This window comes from Pelecanus crispus, chromosome 2, assembly GCF_030463565.1.
Source record: "Pelecanus crispus isolate bPelCri1 chromosome 2, bPelCri1.pri, whole genome shotgun sequence".
Classification (NCBI taxonomy): Eukaryota; Metazoa; Chordata; class Aves; order Pelecaniformes; family Pelecanidae; genus Pelecanus; species Pelecanus crispus.
This window is the reverse complement of record NC_134644.1, coordinates 97,734,511-97,758,349: the sequence shown is the minus strand read 5'-3', so window position 1 is coordinate 97,758,349 and position 23,839 is coordinate 97,734,511. Positions and strand designations below refer to the sequence as shown.

The 23,839-nt window shown below is 37.8% G+C and overlaps 1 protein-coding gene across 1 annotated transcript in view; it reads left to right on the top strand.

The window, feature by feature from the left end:
- Nucleotides 1–23,839, top strand: part of COBL (cordon-bleu WH2 repeat protein) — a 117,206-nt gene that overhangs the window by 25,791 nt on the left and 67,576 nt on the right. The window contains exon 8 of the mRNA XM_075705035.1: nt 22,372–22,566. Within this exon, the coding sequence (XP_075561150.1) occupies nt 22,372–22,566 (195 nt within the window). The remainder of the gene's footprint in view (nt 1–22,371; nt 22,567–23,839) is intronic.

The following is a 23,839-nucleotide window of genomic DNA, read 5'->3' as shown; positions in this document are numbered from 1 at the left end:
ATACTAGGTAAAAGTGTAGAAAAACCATCACAAGCTCTGCCAAAATAAAATCATCTTGCGGTTTGTATTCACTGCCATTATACATTAATCTCAATATCTTGATACCCAAGTACTAGAAGAGGAGGAGGAGGAAAGGGAGGGATTCCAAGTGAGGTTACGAAGGTAGTTCTCATACTCTGAACTGTCTTTTACACTAGTGTGTGGTGCTTTCCTCAGAAGAGAGACATCTCTTAATTTATTTTTGTAGGAAATCTTCTAGGGCAAATCATAAATGAAGATTTTTTTTTTTTTTTCCTTTGATGAAAAAAAGTTTTCAAAACTGTCTTGGTCGTGTAAAGGCATGTCTTTGTCTTCTAAAGGCACAGGTGATAGGGAGCAAAGGGACCTTGAAGAGGTGAAAAATGTTTTCTTTTTATTCAGTTACATGAACATGTCAGGGATTTAATTTTTTTTTCCCTTACCTCTTAAGAGCAATTAATCTTCAAGAGCAAGATAGCCATTGTTCAGTGTTTATGTCTGTCACTTCTGGCTTGACACCTGTATTTGTATGAGCACCGATCCAGCTAAGACATAAGTATATACTTAAATGAATGTATTGACATAGTTCCATTTAATTTGGTACAATTCTGTTAAAGCTTGCAGAAGATGTATAAAGTAAGTCTAACAGATCCACTCAGCAGCGCAAAAGGTCCATCCTTCGAACAGGCTACATGGGCTTCAAGAAAAAGGTCAACAATTGTGATGTCTTAGGTGAAAAATTCTAAAATACTGTAAACTTGGCATAGATAACTTGTATTAACTTAAGATAAAATTCAAGTGGAAATGCCAGTGAAAGCACTTAATAATTTTTAAAATTCAGCTTAGCAGTTCCTTATGGGCTAGACTTTGAGACCCTCAATGATTCTGAGTAATTCTTTATTCCACTTGCTCAAAAGATATCCTCACTTATTTACTTCAGTGGAAATGAGTATCCTTATTCCAAATGCATGGTATCCTACATAGCCATATATGTGAAACACACATTTAGAGCTCATTATATAGAAGTTTAATTGGACTAAGATAGGACTTTTGACAAAATGTCATCCAGTAGAGGCTTCCTCTTTTGCAGTTTCCTCAGGTCTACTTTCCGTTACTGTTTTGGGTCATGTTGAAAGTATTTTGCATTGCTGTGTGGGAATCAAAGCCAAAGTTTTGGATTTATTTCTGAAAGGAAAATAGCTTCCCATTGCCTTCAGCATAGTGCCAGGAGATACGCTGGCTGGATCAAGAAAAATTTCCTTGCCTATAAGGAATTTGGCAACTCAAGGGCATGAACTTCTGTATGCTTAGTTTAAATCCTTTTCTCACTATTATGTGGCGGTGATGTACCCTGAATTGTAGGAAGAGTAATGATTCTATTCTGGGTGTTGATTGGGTTTTTTTTTTTTTTTTGAAAACTGGGCAATATGAAGGAATGGAATAAAGGTGTAAGAAATAAAAGAGGCGCTTAGTATTTATTCCAGCACAAGTTATATTCACTTTTTAACACCAAACCATTCTCCGTGCCATATTTATCTAATTATTATTGGAATTATTAATGCTTCTAAAAATACTTTGCATTGTTGATGAGGAAGCAGCTTTTCAAAGTCAAGATGGGAAAGTCAACACTTATGCTTGAGGTGAAAGGACATTTGTTCACAGTGTATAAAGTCAAAAAAAGAAGAATTTATTAACACCTTAGTGGGAGAGTGTAAAAATGCAAGAAAAGAATTCTCCACGACAATCCTCAGAGTGCAGCAGTTCATTATACCACACGTCAGTAAAGGATCTGAAATCTAATGGTGTATTGTAAATGAAGCAGAAACCTTTCCCTTAATCTGTTCCAGTTTTGTGCTAAGCAGATGAGCTTTATATCAGGGTTAATTTTTCACAAATCAAATGCTATTTAAATACACTAGTGTATAAATACAACATACAAATAAAGCAGTTGGAAGTTGCAGCACAGTTAACCATATTCCGTTTTTTGTGTGCCAAAGACAGAGCTGGAATTTAGAACAGTTGGGGAAAAAAAAGGAGTTTAAGTCCTCTCTGCCGCTTGGTGTCACTGTCCTCAAATAAACAGTTGATCAAGATGAAACCCGATATTTGGAACACAGTACTAAAATTAGCTGGTTTTATTTTTGGGGCCTTCGTGCTTTCATAAATCAAGAGGGGAAAAAAACACATCCCAAGTGCTGAACGACATGTATCTCTGATGTGGAATTTGTTTATGTAATAAATCAGCTTGGGAAAAAAAATATTTAGAAGTACAGCCAGGGACACTTATCAGAGGATTTGAAACTTCAGCACAAAGTCTTATCACACGAGGTTTCTCTAGTTCAAACAGGGCTTCAGCAAAGCAATGTTAGAGGATTTTCATCAGGACTGTTTTTAAAAAAATCTAGTCTTCAGTGTATGTCTAAATATAGGTGTTATTCATAACAGAATCAGTGAACCTAAATGAAGCAGATAATCCAGTAGTTCCCTGCTTAATGAATCTGTCATGCCTATTATTCTATATGTTCATGAAAAAAACATATCAGGGAAAAACAATGTAATTTTAAATTCCAGTTATCAGATAAGTTTAGGATATGTGTATGGGTTGTTTTTTTTTTTTTTATTTCCTGGTACCTGTATAATTGCAAGGTCATGTTCCAGAAGAAAAATACTGTGCTAATGTTTGAAAAAAGTCATCAGGACTTCTAGTGCATTAGTAACCTTGGCAGTCACTTCTTAAATGATGGGAACAGCTATTTTCCCTGTAAAGGCTTTAAAAAAAAAAAAAAAAATCTATTGTTTACTTTTTCAGGGCCTTGTTTGTTCTTAATGTACTCTAACTTTTATGCCCTTGTTGATGGCAGGAGTTACATCATTCGTGGTATGCTTTCCCAGTTCAGAAGTGGTTGGAAGAAGGATCAAGTACAGTTATGCAAAAGTAATTGGAAATGTGATTTCTCTTCAACCATGTCAGGTCCCAGGTGATCAATTATTAACATCTACTGTCAAGGATTTCACCTCACATGGCTGGGTACTGTTTAGGGCAGTAGGAATGAGAACACTGCCCATGTCATCTAAATGGAAGTTAACAGCCATCTACTTCTAATATTTCCTTGTGTGACAATCACATTCGCTTTAAATTCCTGTTCTCATGTTCTTGCTTCTTGGTCTCCTGGCAGTGCTTAGGATGATGTTGGTTACATGTGTTTATTTGTACCAGCAGGGTCAAATCCTGGGATAGTTCTGTTGCATTTTATACAGTTAGAGCTATCCATGTGCACTGTCCAAGGCATAGGTTGTGATCTGGCCTTGAAACAATTTTGTTTAGTGTGATTTTGTTTGCAGAACATAAAACTCAAGAAACTGAATATGGAGTGTTGTCTAAATGCTACAGCAGACTGGTCTGTCCCCACCAATCTTCTGTTACAGGGTACCTGTAAGCCAGTAGTTAGATGCCAGAGAATGACACTAGGGGAGATACAATATAGTTATAAATGTTTTCGTTTGTGCAACTGTTCACATGATTAGAAGAAAAATAAATTTATTAAATACCAGATATCTCAGGATAAAGTTCACCATCACTGTAGAGTTAGTTTTATTTTTATATGCTATGGTACTCTCCAAAAAAAAAAAAATCATTTTGTTGTTAACTTTCCTAGGTAAGAAGAAAGGCTTTCCAGAGCCAACTGGCTTGTGGCTGGCATTCAGAGAATTCCAACAGGTAGCAAAGGTGACAGTGGTTGTCTGCTGAGGGCAGGACAAGAAGTAATGTGCTTATATATATATATATAGCAATAGAAATTACCTTAGATATTAGAGGGGGAAAAAATCTGACTGTAGGGAAGTTTCACAAAGGAGCAGGTTATTAGAGACACTGTGAAATCCTTACCACCACCTAATCTGTAAAACCTCCAAAAACGTTTAGAGGATGAGCAATGCATATTTGATCCTGTCTTGGAGCAGAGAGATAGATTAGGTGGACCGTGGAGGTGCCTTTCAGCCAGATTATGTCTGCTCAAGTGATGCAGCTGTACCTATCTCCTTTTGTGGTGTGCACTTACAGGACATTAACTGTCTTCATTCATGTGAATCATAGATACTTTTACATAAGAAAAATCTGAAGTTACTATATTACAGTATGTGATAGCAGAAGGCAAGAGCTTGAAACAGTGGCTGCCTGCCACCAGACTTCAAATTCTTGCTCCAAAGCATGGTGTTACTTGACCTCTTCAAAGAAAAGGTCCTTGGAGTTAGTGTACCAAAAAAAAAAATCTCAGAACCAGCTGAACTACTCTGGCTCAAAAAAAAAAAAAAAAAAGCCTGAGGCAGGCACCTGGAATGGAAGTCTCAGCACCTATGGTTAAAGCATGGTAAAGTTACAAGCTTTTAAAAACAGTATCTGGTGAAGAGACACGTCGGCTGACCCGTGTTCTGTCTGTGCTGCTTAGCTTGTACTACCACAAGATTGCCAACTTCATGCATTCAAAAATCACTTGTCAGCTCTTGCCCTTACCACACAAAAGTGGCTTCAGATCATGAGATTTGAAAACAAATCATTTAGGGTGGACTTCCCTTCCCTCCATTTGGCTTCTGAGTGTTAGATTTGTAGAGGGCACATTTCTAAACATTTTTTTTTGCGACCATGAAGGTTTTATTAAGAAAAAAGATTATCATGTAGTCATTGGTTGCCAGAACCTGCATCTTCACATAAAATTGCATGCTTCAGAGTAAAATCGTCACAACGCATTGCATTCAAGTTGTTGCTTTTAAAAAGACAACTCAGAAACTTCAGTTCCTGCAGTGGTTTTTGCAGGACATTTTTAAGGAAATATTCTCAAGAAACATTCTGAGATGAACAGAGAGAAGTGGATCAAGTCAAACTGAAAGGACTTGAGAAGGGCAATATCTACAAAAGGAACTGGGCACAGCTATGCCTGGTAGTGCCTGTTTTAAATACCCGGCAGTGTGGGCTTCTGTTGGACACTGAATCTAAGTATCACAGAGTCAGTTTTCCCAAGTTTTGAAGCCGCTGAAATCTGCACAGGAGGAGTTGCATATTAAGCTCTGCCCATCTTCCATGTCTGCTCCCTGCCTCTGCTCAGGACTGAAACCTTGAGTCAGCCGCTAGATTTAGGCATTTAAAGCTTTTACTCTAAAAGCTTACCACCTACCCCTGTTAGCCAAAATGTGAGAGCGCTAAGTTGAGTTCCCTTCTCTGCCTTTAGAGATACCAGCCAATCTTCTATCTCTCTCAGGACCATTATTGAGAGAATTATTTCCTCCTTTGCAAAGAAAACCGAAATACTTGCTGGGCTGGAGAATGCCTGGAACAAAGCTGTGAGGTATTCTTGATGTGGGAAGCTCCCTTTTGTAAAAATACCCAAATATTCAGTGACTCAGAGAGAGAGAGAGCAAGAGCAAGCTTAACTATTCAGACCAGTAACGAAGTAACTTAAGTGTGGTGGCAGCTCTGGGTTCCAGTGCCAGCGCCATAGATGTTTTTCTATGTTTTATGCTAAGCAGATGTTACATCCAGTAAATAAGTAGTCACTATAGCTAGAACTGGAGGAGCCAAATGGCTGTTGCTCCATGCTGAGATGAGTGGCCAAATCTCAGTCTCTTTCTAGCTAAACTCATATTCATGTCCTTGAACAGAGAATAATCTCACTCTGCTCACAAAAGGGGGAGGTTTGTTTTTCTCAACTAGAAGGCAGCTTTCAGCCTGGATTTATCATATTCTTACTGAATCATTTAACTTGGGGCAAGGGGGGAGGACAAGGAGGACAAGACAGGAGAGAAATACCATAGCTGCCTCTTCCAGCACTTAGGGTTTTTGGGGAGCCAGGTTTCTTAGTTGTGCTTTAAGCGCACCTATTGGATCAAGCCCCTTGGCTGATGAAGATGGAGGGTTTTGCCAATTTTATAGATCCTGATGGAGTTTAGGCAGGACGTTAGAAGCACAGTTTCTCAGCAGTTTTCACGCTCAGCGCTCCCAGAATTCAGAAGGGTATGTGGCAGGCTTATTGAAGGGAAAGCACAAAGTGGTGAGTTAGGGAGGCCCAACCTAACAGGAGCACAGTAAGTTAGGTTAGTGTGACGCAGTTCAGCTTCCAGACCTGGGCTGCATGGCATCGTTCTCTATACTGTGGATGTACCCAGGCGGTCTGGAGTGAGTTGGCTCAGATATCTCCCTCGGATGTTTAATTAAGACCTGGTGACACACCCTTAACCACCCAAATCCTTTTATGTCTGATTCATCTTTTGTTACTGATTTCACCGAAAAGTTCTGAAGTTAACTCACTGGAAAAAATAGAATAAAGCAGTAGCTAATAAGACCAATGGCTTTTAATTTGCATTAATAAAAGGACATTAAAAAAAACCCAAAGACAAACTTAAATTCCATTTGAGATTTTTCTAGTGACATCTCAACCGCTCAGGCTTTGCTTCCTTGGTATTTAATATTACCAGAGCCCCTTAATAGTGTATAATAGCCTTGTAATTCACATTTGGTCATAATTTATTCAGCATATTGTTCTTAGTGTAACTGGCAAGCATGCAGTGGTGTGAAAAATACCACCTTTAAAGAAAAGTTTATCCCAGGATCAGGTTTTTCTGCAATTGGATAAGCAGAGATGTAGTTCCTTAAAAAAGTCTTTCGCATATTTCTGTGTACATAAAATGCTTTTTCTGTTTAAGTTTGGGATGGTCTGGGAATGAGTCAGGGAATTATTAATTCCACTGCAAAGTACATTTCTGTTTGATTTAATGATGGATATCCAAAATATTTCTTGTAAAGCTTTATAAATGGAACTACTGTAATGAAAGCATTAGTGTGTATTTATTCCAGTGCCCTTTACTAGATGAAATCAGAAATGGCTAATTGTATCATCGACTCCATATTTCTAATATACAATGGAAATTTTTTTTTCAGACAGTAACATCTGGTTTTGTAGTGGCATAATCTGAATCACATGTAACCATGGATTTATTATATTAGTCTAAAATATCCTATTAGCATATGTAGATTTTAGATACAGTGAAGATTTTCAACACTGGTTAAGGTATAATTTCTTTTCTTTTGCAAACAATTTCTGAGGCATGAGCACTAGTAGGATTTGGTTCTTTTCCAGCCTCTTCTGTGGACAGTGAAGACTCGATTTCATTAAAAGTAGTGGCAAACAATAACATTTCTCTTAATTAGATGATCTCATGATTTCCACACTTATTTGTTCTGTGCATTATTGTTCGTTGGCAGAACTGAGCTGCTTGGTAGCGTGTGAAACCATATGTCTCAATAACATCTTATGGCAGGTGAGGGAGAATTTGCAAAACAACATTTGCTGACAGGACACAATACATTTTACTTTGATGGAGAAGTTTTCCTAAGTGAACTTTATGGCTTAGTTCTCTCGTGCAAAGTCAAACCTGCATGCGGCTTAGTGGGCCTTACACGTCTCCCTTTAACTCAGAGGAGTTGTGTGTATGAAGCAAAGACTGTACAGCATGAAGTAGTGTGTATGCTGCTCAGTTGTTCATCACTACAAAAAGAGACCTCCTAATGCCTGTCTGTGTAGCTGTTTCACATTCTTTCTTCTTTTCTAATAAACAACTGTTAAATTAGGTTTTATTGGTCTTTTATGTGCAGCTCCAATACTGATCTTCCCCTTTGAGCTTAGCAGAAATGATTACAAATAATTTCAGACATTGCTTTTTCTCTTACTCTCCAGTGTTTAATATTTCATTTGAATTCTCGGTAGCATTTTGGGACACAAGCTGAAGAGGGGAAAGAGTGTGATAAATAGTGGTCAGTCTTTTTAAAGACTTCTACAAGAGCATGAAGTAGTAATGCCTTCAGTCATCCATTTTCTTCAATTTTTTTTCTATCATTTACACTTCTAAGCAGATCTCAAAATACTTGGGGAAACTAAGGAAAGTGTTTCTGGTTTTATAAATGGTCAGCTGGAAGGCCAGAAGAGAAAGCAGATCAAGGCAAATAGCAAGACATAACCCAGCAGAGTTCTTAAATAGATGAGTAGCTATAGGCGTAGGAGTTGGACCCACTGACTTATTCAGTGTCATACCAAGCACTTGTTCAAGTGTTTTGCTGGTTCAGTACCTTGGTGACCTGGTGAGAGAGCCAGGTGCGACCGATGTCTAGGACATGAGCTGTGTAGGCAGTCTCTGAAGTACACTAACATAGCGAGATGGAGAGATTACTGGCAGATTTAAGATTGTTAGTGTTTGGTTCCCTCCCACTCCCCTCCTCTGATTATAACATTTTCTTCTTTCCATCCCAGCAAATGCTCAGGTACACATCTTGATTTTGATCTCTCCTGGTTTCTTTACAGAGATGGTGTGATTTCATTGACTCTAAATGGAGCTTGTTCTGATTTACAGTTGTTTGCATAGGGCAAGAGTCAGGCAGTGCACTGTGAAGGTTTGCCTTGTAAAAACCTGATGGCAATGGATTTGATGGAAGGGGGGAGGGAAGAAGAAATATGTAAGACTGTTTATTAATCACGAATTCCAGCAGCGAGGCTTTTCTTGCCTTGATTCTGGCAAATGTTCAGATGAGAGATACTGTGCAGAGACCATTTCTGCACAAACAGAGAAAGCCCTTCAAATGTAAACATTTGAGCAGCTGGCATGGGAGATTAGTGCAGCAGTGGTGGAAGGGGGTAATAGTGGGTAGTGGTGCTGTCTAAATTTAACAAACATTAAACGAGGTGCTTGTTCTAGTTTAAGCGTTACAGGTCAGAAAGACAATACGAACTAAAAATGCTGGCAACTGTACAAGTCAGTCAAAATCATTAACTAGTACTTAATTAAAAGCAACTTGCCTTTCCAAAGTGGTGACACCTTCCCTCCACCCCCAAATAAAAAAAAAAAAAAAAAAAAAAAAAAAGATATTTGGGAGAAAATATTCTATGTAACCTGTTTGAATTAAGAAACAATCCACTTTATCCTCTATCTATGGAAAGGCAGTGCTTTGAGACTTCTTAATGTTTTTGCTTTGGACTGTGAACTGTCAATGCATTGTTCTACTTTTAATTTCCTGTGGCTGAATATTATATCAAAAGAAAGCATCGTGCTGAGGGTGAAAGCAGTGTAGGGTCTGTTAGCTTTGTAGACATGTGTTCATATGCTGTTTAACATCATCTGGGAGGGGTACGTTTTGGTTTTTTAAACCGTTGCCAAATAGTTACACAACTAGGCTATACATCAGGGTATCTGATTGTGCATTGGGTTTTTCTGATTTTGGTTTTTAACTTGCGTTTTGACCACACTTTTAAAACAACTCCTTGCCTACTGGTTGTGATCAGATTCACATGTGTTTTGTTGGAGCTGCTTTGCTTTCTTCATTTCTTCAGCAGTAGAGACTAAAGCATGGGTATCTGGAGCCAAATTTTATGTTTAAAAAAATCAGAGCTATGCATTCTGTACTGGTGGTGTTATGATTTTCATTGAGTTTGAAAATACACTGAAGAAGAAGATTTCCTGGAGAAATGACAGTGGCACCATAGTTTAGAGCATTACTGTCTTTTGGAATCGTAAAGTTAGAGTGACCATCAGAGACTTGATGCAGAACTCACTAGAGCCAGTGGAAAAATTCCTGCTGGTTTCAACTGGCTTAGGACCATGTCCTTTATGAATTGTTATCCATTACCTATACTAGGCCATTTAAAAATCATTCTTCTTGTGCTGCTTCAGGTTCTCTTTTGCATGGACAAAGATCTTCTAACACTTTCACTGCCATCTTTGAAAATGTAAGACCTTTGTTCCTTTTTGAGGGGCAGTTGACACAGATAAACCCCTTGAAGTTGCTTGATTTATAGAGCATTTTCTCCTGGGCAAGGAGAAAACCCCAAAGTAAACATGTTAAGTCTTGTAGAAGATGAATTGCAAACAGGGACAAAGGAAGGGAGTGGTTTTCACCGACCAATAATTTGTTGCAAAAGCAGGTTTTTCTTTGTTATCTGAAGCAGTGCATACCCAAAGAAGTAAGCAGAATTCTCAGCACTGCTTGCCCTGTTTAAGATGTAATTGTGCCAGTGAAAGTCCAAGTGTAGGTATATGTTGTATCTATTTCCACGGTTTTTAACTTCAGTTTCCGTTTAATTTGGGACTGAGCTTGAAAAGTTTCTGCCACAGCTCCTCAGTGGGGACTGCACTCCAGTGGATTGCAGTACTTCATTCAGTGGGAATAAATAGATCGGAGAGCTGTGATTTCTTAGTATTTCATACTAAATTCACAAAAGAAACAAGGCTATATGCAGTGGGAAAATTAGTTTCTTAGGATTAACATTCACAAGTCAAGCTCTGGTGTCCTATGGATATAGTACTGAATTTTTAGACTTGGAGAAACTTATTTGGCTATAGTATACTGCAAAGGAAGATAAAAATAGGAAATTATATGTATATAAAGTGGGAAAAGGCTGAAGTAGCTTGGGCTCCAGCACAGCTGTACTTCCAGTCTCTTTGCAGTATCCTGTATTCTTGCTTCTCTTTTATTTAGAAGGTGGGCTGGCCTAAACAAAGTTGGAGTTAAAAGGATAATGAGCGCTCACAATAGGAAAAAGGTAAAAGGCCAAGGATGTTTGAAGTAATGTTTGAATATAATTCTAAGAAAATACAAAGGGGGTCTGCTTCTTTATTCTTAATCTGTTCTTCTGTGCCCAATTAATGAACTTGTGTGATTTTTGCCAGAACGTTCAGGACGTTGATTATCCTCCAAAGAGGATAGCCTTTGGAGAACCCTCCAGGATGGAGAAGAAGCTTGGATCTGAATTTCTTGCTCTTGCAAGACTCAGATCCTGAAATGAATTTGCTTGTGACTTCTTTGGAGTATAAGCATATGTATTTTCTACCCAAATTATTAATTTCCTTTAATGGGACAAGCTTAATTTCTCTAGGTATTGATCTGTAGATATTATGAAACAGAAGATGGATGCGTATGACACCTGGATGTGCTCTATCCATTGCCCAGCAGGAGAGTGTTGCCTCTAAACCTTCTCCGCACCCTTCTACTCCTGACTGCTGATGTTGATCTGGGACTAAATATTCAGCCTTTTTAATACAAAATGGTTTGTTGACATCAATACCTGACCATCAAGTTATGAGCATGATGTGTGTGAGTTTGTCTTTTGTTTTTGTCTTCTGGAGCAAACTGTCATATCTCTTTAAAGGACTGGTCTGCTTCAGTGCCGTTACTTGCTGCCAGAAATTCTCAGTATGGAAGCTGCAGATACAGTCTGGGGGCTTGCTTAGGTCACCCCTTAGTGTTTCAGACTCAGCCTGTTGTACTCAGTGTGTGTAAGTATGTGTACATACACGCACAAACGTGCATACAGGGGTCTGAAAGAGCCAACTGAAGTAATAAATTTTGTGTGTGTATATGTACCTGTGTTTGTATGTAGATACATGTATGTACACACACGGGTTATGTATGCACACACGTGCGCATCCAGACATCTGAAAGAGCTCATTGAAACAATAAAGTTCCTGGCTGTTGACTTCTGATTTCATGTTGCTAGAATCCTCTTAGTGACTCTGTAATTAGGATTTGTGCTAAGATTTGCACTAATTTCAGAGCTCAAAAGCTGATTTGTTCTTCTAATTCAAGTTTTAAAATCTTGGTTGCATTGTTTTTCGGTAGTATTTTTGGCAGTGTTTTATCATTAAAAAATGTGAAGCTTCCTTTCTGAAAATTTGCTTTGACAGTTGGATGATTTTATTTGTCTCCCTCTAGCTAAACACCTACTGTTACCATAGACTTCAAAGGGAAAAGTAGTTGCACAACTTCATTCTAAATTAACAAAGTATTTGTGTGGGAATTGAATTATAGGGACTGGAGCTAGAAGTCAGTTCCCTGAGCTTGAGTAAATCAGAGCAACTCCTTTGACTTTAGAGAAGTTCTGCAGATCTTGGTGAAAATTTGCCTTTGAATTGCAGTACAGATTTTCTCCCTTCATCAACAGCTATAATAAGTAGAGATTTTTCAGAGGCCAAAAGTCCTATGTGTCAGAATTTCAGTAGACGCTGAAAGATAATGAGAATTGATCATTAATGTTTCTTTTCTCTGGAAAACTTGCGTATGGACAACATTTTCATTAAGATGGGGGAAAAACACTTTTTAATTTAACTGGAATAAAAATACTTTCAGTAAAAGCAGAAATTATTTCTTTAAAACCAAGCAAATACACACCCAAAAAATTCATGCCAGGAACTATTCCATTCATAATTCTGATCCCCATAAAAATTGGCTATGCAGACATTAGCTCAGATATTTTTAAAATTGTATGTTTTAGGCGAAGTTTCCATCTCCTCCTCCAGTATAAATTGGCGTATCTACAATGAAAATATATTAAAGATGATCAACTCTAGTGGTTTGATAATTCCTATATGTTAAAAGAATTTATTGCAGCAGCAGTTCTTCTCAGTAGTTTTTTTTAATTTCAGAAGGACATATATCGCAAATATAACTTGTCTTCCATGAACCAAACATATTGGCTGATTGATTTAAAAGAACTAGTAAGCCTAGAGAAAATAAACTCGCATTGCAATGATGAATTCATTTAGCTCAAGACCTCTGATCCTTTTTGTGGTTATTTATGATTGATGAATGCTTAACACCAGTGGAAATTACAAAAATGTCGTCTTTGCTGTTGTTGGTCTTTAACCTTTTGAACTCCCCGTTTCCTGAAGCCTGTTGCCAGACCATTAATAAGGACAGATCTTGATTTTTGGCTTGGTTGTTCAACCCTATTTGATTGAGCTAATCTGTTTTTCACAAAGTGCAAAAGTGTAAGTGGAAGGAGAAACCAGCCTTTTCAGACTAACAAAAATTTGGCTTTTTCCATCCTCACTCTTCCAAGATTGCTCTCACTAGATCTACTAATGGCCTTCAAAGGCCAAGTGTAAATAGCCTCTTTTCAAATGTTCTTTCCTTGTTTTCCTTCTGGCTTGGTATTTTTCTGTCTTCTTTCTATACTGGTATTGAATTGGATTTTGGAGTCCATGTGAATTTTCGTCTGTAATTCTTCTTCAGGTTTCTTTAAAATGCATTTTTCCATTAGGGTCTGTCATTAGCTTTTAGACCTTTCTTGGTAGGTTTAAAGTTGTTTCCTTGGTTATTTTCTTCCATTCTGCCTCATTCCACATCTTTGTATGCTTTAAAGCCCTACCACAGAAATACATATTACACATTCACAAATCTATGTATTAATCCCCTTTCCTTTCAGTGGTGAACCTTTACCAGTTTGACTTCTGTTCATCTGACTTTCCCCCCGCTGTCTTCATGGCAACGAGTGAGCATTAACATCGCCATCTTTCTGGGCTAACGTGTGCAATCATTTGAGTTTTCTTGCAGAATATGGTTTCTGTCCTGCACAGTCTCTTAGTTCATTGTTCCTTCCCCAGGATATGAGCCAGTACTCTATCATAACATTTACCGAAGTCTTCTGCTTTTTGTTTTGCTCCTCTCCTTTTCCAGATTTTTGCAAGGACTTCCTCTCTGGTCAAATCTGGTGAACATATTCACTTCATTTTTCACAATAATGACTGCGGTTTTGTTTCTCTCCTCACTTCGTCCTGTGTTCTTTCCTACTTCTTTCTCATCTGCTTTTGTACCACTTGGGTAAATACCCAGAAGAGGCTTGTAGCGTTTTCCACATTTTTTCCCATTTCCTTTTATAATCCACTGAACTCCCTGCATGGCTCTCGTTACAAGCCCATCTTCTGTCCCCATTTGGTGAGACATTTAATCTCAAATACGTAACTCTTCCCTTTTCTTTATAGCTCTTCTGGGTTTTTTGGCATAGTCTGGCATAGTATGTGAAAAAAATTTTTCTTTTGTCACCTATCGAATGCACTGTCAGGTAATGATACACTTACTTAGCATATATGCATATAGCTATCAAAAAAATTGTAAGTAATGTGAGTAGCTGAATTTGCTGACTACTTATTTTTTGTTAGTCATTCCCTTTTAGGAATATTTTGAATTTAATCTTTCTCCCCATATTGCCTTTACATATTTGTATCTTTGACAGTTATGAAAAATCTATTTTCAAAATACAGTCTTTTTTTTATAGGCTGACACATTTTGACAGTGCGCTGTGACAACAAGAGTTGGATTTGTGGAAGATAAGTTTTTAGCAGTCTAACCAGAAAGATGTAAATCAGCCCTGAGAGGGTGTGTTTTATATATAAATTGGTTCTGGTATTTTCCCAAAATTATATTAAAAACAGAAGGGGGGAAAAAAAAAAGAAGACAGCATTCTAGCAAATGAGGGAAAGTTTTCCACACACTTCGGAAAGTCAAGATAAATCGTTTTACACTTGTATGAAACGCAAACAGACCTTATCCTAAGCATGTGCCAGCATCCCAGACTGTCACCCGCAGTTCAGCTTGACTTTGGAATTCACTTCAGATTATATCTGCAGCCTACACTCCTACCTGCCACCTGAGTGATGGACAGTAAAGTTTCCATTAAACTACCAAGTAGCACAGAAAATATCCAATGCAGAAATGTTTTCTGTGCTATGTTAATGATGTTTTTGTCTTGCTAGGGTTTGCAACAAAAGCAAGAATATTTACATTTTAGGGGTATTCAAAATGCATCTGTCATCCAGAAATTAAAAAAAAGGCCATGCTTTATGTGCTATCATTTAGCCTGATGGTATCAGGTGCATAGCACAAGGGCATGAAGGAAGTTGGCATGTTCTGGAAGCTTGTGCATATATGTGTCTCTGTAATGTGTCTGTCAGCTTAGTGTGTCATTTTAAGGGATTAGACATGCATGTGCTTTTTAAAAAACATGGTGATTTTAGTATATCCACTTACAAAGATACTTGTAATACACACGTGGTGAAGCTTGTGGCTATTTTGTGGCTGTCATTGGATTTATACCGATGTTGAAATATGTTGTAATAATTTTATGTTTCATAGCTTTTTAGCTGTATCTCTGGAAATTGAGAATCTGGTGGAAAGCAGGATATTAAGGGAAAATGTATCGGCTTGTGTGGTTATGAGCTGAAGTTTGCTTTTTTGAACGTATACCTATTTGCTTTGCCCATCACTTTTGTTTAGAAAAGAATGTTTAGCAACCAAAGTTTCTTTCATTTGTGGGTAAATAGCTTTAGATTTCAGCAAAAGAATTTTTCATCCTTCATAGGACACACAGTGACAGAAATTAAACAAATTATATATTAGAACGTTTTGTAGCAAGTGTACTTTCAGTGCATTGAGCTGAGGCTGACTTGTCAACGCTAACAGCTCTGAATCAAAGAAGATGTTTCTCTTCTTTTTAACAAGTTCCTCAGCTCTGATTCACGAGGTCCACAGGATACGTGCTTGCTCGTTACTGCAATGACTTCAGCGTCCAGATTGATAGGAGAGGACACAAATGATTTATGTGTGCCTTCCAAGCACTGATTAATACACTTCGGTCTTCTCATTAGCACCAGGCAGCCTGCTGCCTGCTCCCATCTTCTGAGTTGTTGAGACATGGCTCTGCCTTCTTTCCCTTTGTCCCAGAATTCAAAAAGGGTCGTGTCTACCCTCTCCTGTCAAGAGAGGTTATGTTTGCTAATTCTCTTGGGATGATAATGTTTTAAAAAACTATGAATTTATTTGAAACACTGTCACTTAAACAGAAGAGGTGATACAAGCACACAGACGTAAATCAAGTTAGCTTGTCTTCCCTTTTCTGCATGTATTGCTGTGGTGGAAAAAAATCATTGCATCCATTTCCCTTGATACTATGACTCTTCTTCATTGTACCAGGGAGACTTCCTCAGATTGACATGAGTGATTTTGGGTAGCAGTAGTAGACAAATGTTTTGTTAAGCATGAAGATTAGTGTGACTTGTGAAAATCTGAGGAGCGAAACACAGAAACAGGAGGAATTATTCAGAGGAAATACATTGCATTTTAAATCACCAGAGGTGATTTGAAAGCTTCTATTCTCAAAGCATTGAGGAATCACATCTATCATAAAATCTTGAAAAAGTACAAATGATTTGACAATCTCTGAGTTGCTTGAATGTTATATATACATCGTTGAATTCATAGATCTGTATACCACTGCTTTGTATGTGCCATGGTACTTTATTCACTTTTGGAGAACTCAGATTAAATTTGTGATCTCACACTGGCTGAATACTGAGGGATGTGGTAGTAGTAGGTGATACTGATACTAGCAGTTAGGCTTTGTTTTGCTGCATCTGATTCTCTGTATTTGCAAGAATTTACAGACATGTTCACACTTGGCTGGAATGCATGTATTCCCAATCCATGTTTTTTAACCTACTGATGATTTGAGTAAAAAGTTTATATTCCTAAACATCAAAGTAAAATATTTGACTGTTCATAAAAAAAGTACTCAACTTATTTGCGATTTTTGACATTCAGTATCCATCTGATTTTCAAATGGAAAAGGGGTTTTGAATATTGCTTCACACACAAGAAGTATTACGAAAACTAGAGATCATCCTTGGAAACTCGCTCTCTGGTTGGGCACCCTTTGTCCTCAGTGTAGTGCATGGGGCTTGAGTTAATAGCCACACTTGTTCCCTTCTTAGAAATTCACAAACAGTGAATCAAAGCTTCTTGGTCTGTTTCAGAAAGCTTTTCTTCTGGAGGTTTCCACTTTTCTAGTTCCCGCCTTTGGGTGGTTGTTCTTTCAGCTTTTCTACTGGGAAAGAGGTTGGACACCACAGGAGGTGCAAAATGAACATAAATCTCTTGGGAGCTGGAAACCAAGGTTGTGCTCCTAGCTGTAGAGACAGAGAGATACTTCACATCACAAGACCTTACATAAGTGAGGACAAGAAATAATGAGATAAAGTTCTAGGAAGGGAAACTATAGTTAAGGTACAAGGAAAAAAATCCTAATTACAAGGATAATTAAGCAATAAAACAGCATAATTGTGGATAGTGTGGACCTGTGTCATAGGAAGATTGTAGTAACCTCTGCAGGGACAGATTGGTCGTGCTACTTCAGTGCTGGGAGATAAAGTAGATGACTTTGTAAAGGAGGTGACCTCCTTGCACCTGGCACTGCTAGGATTTCTGATCAACAAACTTTGTACTAAAACGAGAGGAATGTGGTCAGCCACGGTGAGGGAGAACTGGCCGCGGCACAGGAGAGAGAACATTCTCGGGCATTTCTAATTCTGGCTGTATAAATTCTGTTGTCCACCAAATGGGCCCTGACCACAAGATCTGGAATTGCTAGCTAGGTACTATAATAGACTTATTTATACAAGCGTAAGTTAGCACTGTAGTTGTACAGACTTCAACATATAACTCAAAACTTTTATGGTAAGACCTTGAAAGCCTACTCACCAGACATACAAAACCAACATTTACAACCTGTACAAGTTACTGTTGTGGAAATGAAATAGTTGCTTCTCTTTTAATATTGTGATGGGGGACCAGATCATTTCCTACCAATAGCAAAATGCAATGAGATAATGAAGTAACATAAAGTAAATTGCATAAAAATGCATTTATTTTTTTTAGTTCAGAGCAGTAAAAGGTTAACTTTTTTTTCCTTTATGACTGCAGACTGTATGCAAATACCAGAATCACAAGTGCTTCACGGAGTACAAAAAACAAACTGTATTCATTGTGGCTGGTTAGAAGGGAAAATCTGAGTAGTCACAGGTTTGGGGTTTTTTTAAACTGTGTCTCCAAGCAATCTCATGACCACAGTATTATTATGCTTTGGTTGTGAAGCAGAAGCTTGGATTAATTCAGTTTCAGTGTTGTCAAATTTAGTGCTAGTATAAGGAATTTCAGTATCGTGTCAAGGAAAGCAGCCTTCAACTTTAATTTGTGCAGTAGGTCTGACATAACGTGTCTGGCGTTTAAATGGCCGGTTGTAATCAGTTGTGGTGTCGTTCCACAAATCAATAACAGTTTGCATTAATGGAGTTTAAATGTCCACCAGGCATAAATATTCTTGCTATCACTGAGTAGATGGATTTGTCTGCCTGCTCTAAATCTTACCTTTCGTATTTACCCACAGCACATTTTCAAAAAAAAAATTATTTCCTTTATGATACTTTTATTCTTATTTTTTGTCTCTGTTCTGGAAAAAATAAAAACCCTTTTTTGCTGATACATCTGGTACTTTGAGTGCTTAAAAACAGCTCAATTGATTACTTTTGATTTAAAAACTTCTCAGAAGGAAATTGCATAACAAGACTGGGAGTCCAAATACGTGAGTTTTGGCAAAGAGCTGCGGAAGAAAGGCCTGGCCTTAGCAACCTCACAAGAAAAGAACTTGACATTTTGAAAAATTTTTATTGACCGGTGTGGACAGGGAACGGGAAGTCAAATCACTCTCACAGGCAAGCTGCAGTCTCTTCCTTGCTGACCTTTAAATGCCACTTAGTGTCATCAGAAAATCAAGGAAATGCTAATAATGGGGCTTTGGGTAAGAGAGTTATGAGGGATATCTTTTGAAAACAAACGTAAGCTGACTTCCATTTTTATACACATCTATTTTTGTAAAATCCAGTTCTCACAGCAGTACTGTTATATTTTTAATAGGTTAGTCTTACATTATTTTATTAATATTAAAATTTTCAGAAGTATCCATAAGATATCAGAGCTTCTGTTCATCCTTGACAAGGGAGTAGTTTGCAAAAGATGTTTTATAATTGCATGCTAGGTTGATGACCTTGGAACACAGACTGGCCTCTCCTTTAGGCTCTTAATCTAGTTTGTCTTAAGTTCAGCAGGCTGTGGACTTCAGTAGTCTTGCAGAAAGTTGGCTTCTCAGTGTCTTTTGAAAATGGAACTGGTATGCCTAAGTCACCAGGTTACTCTGAGCCTTCATGCTTCTGTGTTTTTAACAGCCCCTCTTTCCCCTTCCAAAAAGTCTGTGAAAGCTGAATTGCAACCAGAAGAACTAGTAAGAAAAAAATCTTAAAATTAAGCTGCTTAACCTGAAAGAAGGCATCTTGTATGTTAGAAAAAAGAAAGTTCCTTAGATTTCAGAAGTTTAATGAGAGAGAAAAAACTAGCTGGCAAGTATAATGTGGAACAATAGATCCATGAAACCCGATGGCACCATATGTAGGTACTGCAGCTGTTCCTTGCCTCCTTCCGGCATCTACTTCTTGGAATTGAAATGGACTTTAGTCCATGGCTGTGGTTCAGTACATGTTCCAAGACCCTTGCTCAACTAGAGTCTAACTTGATTGCAGACCTGTGCTGGCGTATCTGTGTTCGTGCTGCATTTGCTTTGGCTTAATTCAGGGTGGGGGGGAGAAGAGGAAACTTTCTTTTTTCTTGCTAGTTTGCATTACTTAATTGTTTTTTGAACTGCTAGAGAAGTGCTCTAACACTAGTGGTGTACCAAAGGCTATGATTTTACAAGTTGGGAGATATTTTTAAAAGCTCTTTATATAACTCATAGCCATGAATTTTCTTTTTCTGATAGGATTTTTTTTCTTCCCCCCCCCCCCCTTTTTTTTTTTTTTTGCAATGCAGTTACAAACCACACAGATTGTAGGAACTGATTTTGATTCTGAGTAGAACATTCATGCTAAGCTGTTTGTCAAATGAAACAGAGGATAAGGGCTGACATTTTTAGCTGGCTACATTGGCTGCAATACTTGAGCTTGGCTTTCCCCTCCTTACACTGCTGTAATTTGAGTAATTCCACTGAAATAGATCCATTGATAACAAATTAAAACAACAAGAAATGAGAGATGGTTTGGGTAAATGGCATGTATGTATCGGGTCTCCGCAAGTTTGCTTAATTAATGTTGTATGCTCTTGATAATTGCCTTGCTAACCTGCCTAAAAACCAAACCTCCAAAATCTAGTGATTTGGGAAGAAGCTGCACTGCATCTAACAACATAAAATATAAAAGCTGGGTAAGGCGTTGTCTCTCTAGATTAGGTTTACAACAAAAGACGAGTCATGCCAAAAACACTTGTGTAAGTGGTTTGTGTCCAACTTTTTTTTTTTCTCTTAAAGCTAATGAAAAGGACTACACACGTGGGAGAGCTTGAAGGTCTGCCTCCAGTTAGACAAAGCTCTCATTGCTGAATGATGGGGCTTTCAAAACTACTTTGAAGTTGTCCTCATTCCATTCCCCTGGAAGCCGTAGCAAGTTTTTATTTTAGGGGAAGAATCTTAATATGAGCATTCTTGAAATGCTCACTCAGTAAATAATGGGCTTGATATAAATAAAACATCTATGAATTTCCAAGGTTTTTATTTTTTCTTTCATTAAAGTCTTTTTATTTTAAACTATTTATAGTGTCATGTAAGTATTAAATTTTTTTCCTGTATCTTCTGTTAGGAAATCGAAACTTTAAAAAAAACCCAACTTTAAAATGTTTAGTTGTTCATGACTGTATTCCTTCACAGTGATCTGTTGCCTGGAAAAGGGTTCTAATAGCTCTTCAGCCACGAGACCTTGAGGTGGAATTGAATAGGATACTAATTTAAAACTGTATACATCCTATCTTGTTACCGGTACCCTGTATTTGTAATGATGGGAGGGAAGCCTTAGGGTTTTTTTATTGTTTGTATACATCTTTAAATCTCTTACCAAAATTTCTGAACCTTTTTATCCAGCAAGGAAAATCAAAGAATTAAAACACTCACAAAAGCGTCCCTGTAGAATACACTTTAAAATTACTTTGTTCAGTCATTTTATAAGTGTGTGAAAAGAGGAGACTACTTTATATATGACCCTGTGAATTCTGTCATTTCTTTAGGAGTAAACAAATTTTATGTGATAGAACCAGGTACAATATGCACTGAGAATTACTTAAATCTTGTAGGTTACAGATGAGATCATTATTTTTTTCCACTGCCCAAGATATAGGGCCAAGAAAATATATTTCTTTATAAAATCAGACCTAATCTTCTGAACCCCACCTTCCACTTCAAGCTTTTTTCTTCATTTCTTAGAAAGGTGAAGAAGCTATTGATGCTATTCAGTTCAGAGAAATTGGCCATGAAGATGTGGCAAATACTGCTTTAAGCCTTTGGGAAAACTCTAGTCAATCAGAGAAGACCGGTAACGTGCTCTGTTTGTGCTAAATATACTATTCCAAGATGAAGTCTGCTGTGCGGTGTGCAACATGAAAGATAACAAAGCGTCCAGTTGATAGTTTTAAGTCAGTGATAGTTATTACATATGTAGTAAATGCAGGACAAGACACAAATCACTTTGCTATCTGTATTTAGCATTTTCAGTTGCTTTAACAGGAATCTATAGAACACTGAACTTTATGAGGCAGTCAGGAACCTATATAACATACATCTTTTTGCATGCTATATTTTTTAGCTCTTTATGCTTCATCAGTGCTTCCTCAAGAGTCCTAAAAGTAAATGAATTGTCTTTTTGAGCTTGCTGCCTCATGTTTTTGATTTTTACCTAAGATTGCTCTTGGCACTTGTAGAAAGGAATTACCATGCCATGTCACGAGTCAAATTCACTGCGAGCTGCACTTCTGCAGAAACCCAGATATCTACCACAATGATAAGGCAGTCATACAATTGAAGCAAAGCATTTTACAGTGCTTTCCAGATCGGAGAACTTAGATTCAAAGAACTAGCTCTTTTATTTGTGAAGTGATTGGATTTGTGGTGGCCTTTAGTTTCCTGCCAGTATGCATTCTGTGGTTTTGGACAAAATTCTCCCTAAGAGCTTTATGTCCTCAATGGGGGAGTTTTGCAAGTGCGGTAGCATGTTCTGTTGTGATAAGAAGAGCATTATCAACCATGGTCATCAGCTTGCGCTTCCAGAATAGGTATCCTGCTCCAGCTCATGGTGGATTGATATCAGTGGTGATTTCACAAGAAGCCATTTCCGAGAAGTGACTGTCTCATAACTTAATGAAAAAGCAAAATCTTCAATTTAATATGGAAGCTTCTCTTAATTAAGAATAGCAAAAGGTTTTGAGGGTAAAGTATTTGTGAGATCTTTATTAGCAGATTCAAAAAAACAATTATGTTGAATTTAAGTGTCAAACTAAAAATGCACATTTTCAAGCAATCATATTTACTATTTGTAGATTTACTACTATATGACTGCATATATTTCAGTTTGTATATTAATATAAAAATGTATTAAGGCCTTGATCTGCTCATCATGCTCATCGTGCCTCCTGAGTTATTAATATTGCCTGGAAGCTTTGTTCCAGTTGACCTTTAGCAGTGTCCAAAAGTTACAGTTTGCAATTCAGCAAGTTTGGCAGAGGAACATACATGATTATTCATATCATTGTTTAAACGGTAACCAGATGTGTATTGTTTTTCTTCTTTCTTTCCCATTGTTTTTAAAAAGTGATGTTAATCCAAGATGTTAATCCATTTACAGGGTTTTTCCACAGCACCAAATTCCCCTTCGGTGAATTCTCGTTCCAGTAGCCTGGGTCCATCACTGTCCCTTGGTAACATCTCAGGAATGACAGCAAACCCAGAAGTGAAAAAGCGCCGAGCACCTCCTCCACCAGTTGTGACACCTGCATTGCAGAACGTGGAGATGAGTGGACAAGAAAAGACAGCAGCACAGGTAACAGTGACCGCACAGAATGGGCTGCTTTGCTGGATGTGCTGGCTACCATCAGTTCATTCATCAGAGCTAAAGTCATTCACAGGTGTTTCAGCTAGCCATTAACTGCAGCTCACCAAAACTCTTGATCTTAGAAAATAAAATTATCAAAAGTCTTGGAGTTTTGTATATATTTACTGAGCTTTCTTGAGACTGCCCCTAGCTTTCTTCCATGTCAAGAATCTTTCTCAGTCAGAAGTTTTGTGAGACATTATGCTAAAAGAAGGAGAGTGAAGAAAAAGTAAGGCAGAAAAGCTGGAAATTGTATAGGGTGACTAGGTATCCTTATTGGTCAGGGCAGTCCTGGAAAATGGGTGACAGTTCTAATGACTGACAAAAATCTGCAGTGTGCTGTTCTGCCCAGCTACTTGTCAGGCTGTCGCCTCCATCCCTATTTCCAGTGCTGCTGTGGGATACCAGAAGATCTGCTCTGCTTTCTGAGTTGTGCCATGTGACCTTTTAAAGCAGTGCTCTGTTTTTGCTTTTAAAAAAGGTCACTGTTCCGCAATACAGTTATCGAGAATTAAACAGAAATGGGGGGGAAACCTTTCTGAGGACCTAACCCTTTGAAAAGAATAGAGTTAAGGGAAAAGGAAATTGTTCTTGTTTTTATAGTGACATTCAGGTATGTATGTTACTAAACATGTGCAAGCACATTAAGACTTCTGGTTCCACCATCAACAAAAAGTATTACATTCTAAATGTAAACTGTAAAAGTCAGTGTGTAAAGCGGTATATGGATGCCAAATAAGAATGCAAGGAACCAATGTCTTCAAGGTTGTGTAATATGGACTGACTCAATCTGCTTAGGGCTCGTCACCTCTACAGCAGACGGACTTTTGGAAAGCAAACTGTATTAGTGCAGAATGGAGTCAGGAAGGAATCTTTGAGTTCAGTATAGTGGAGCAGGTGGAGTCCAGTGCTCAATCTCACTCCCTGTCACTCTTTTATTTATGTGCATTAAGACATACATTAAGTGCCTTCTCCAGTGAAGCATCATGTAAGCATGCTTTTGGTAAAGGATTGTGGAATCTTACTTTCCCATTCTTAGGATATCTAAAAGTGTGATTGCTGGAACATAGCAGTGTTTCATCTTTCAAAACTGGAGTAGGTGCCTTTGAAACAGTACTCATTTATAGACACAGTTGAACAGAAACAATGTTCTCTTGCAACATCTGGTGCACTTTCTTTTTAAAAATTTCCTTTTGAAATTCCTACTGTAAATATTTTGATG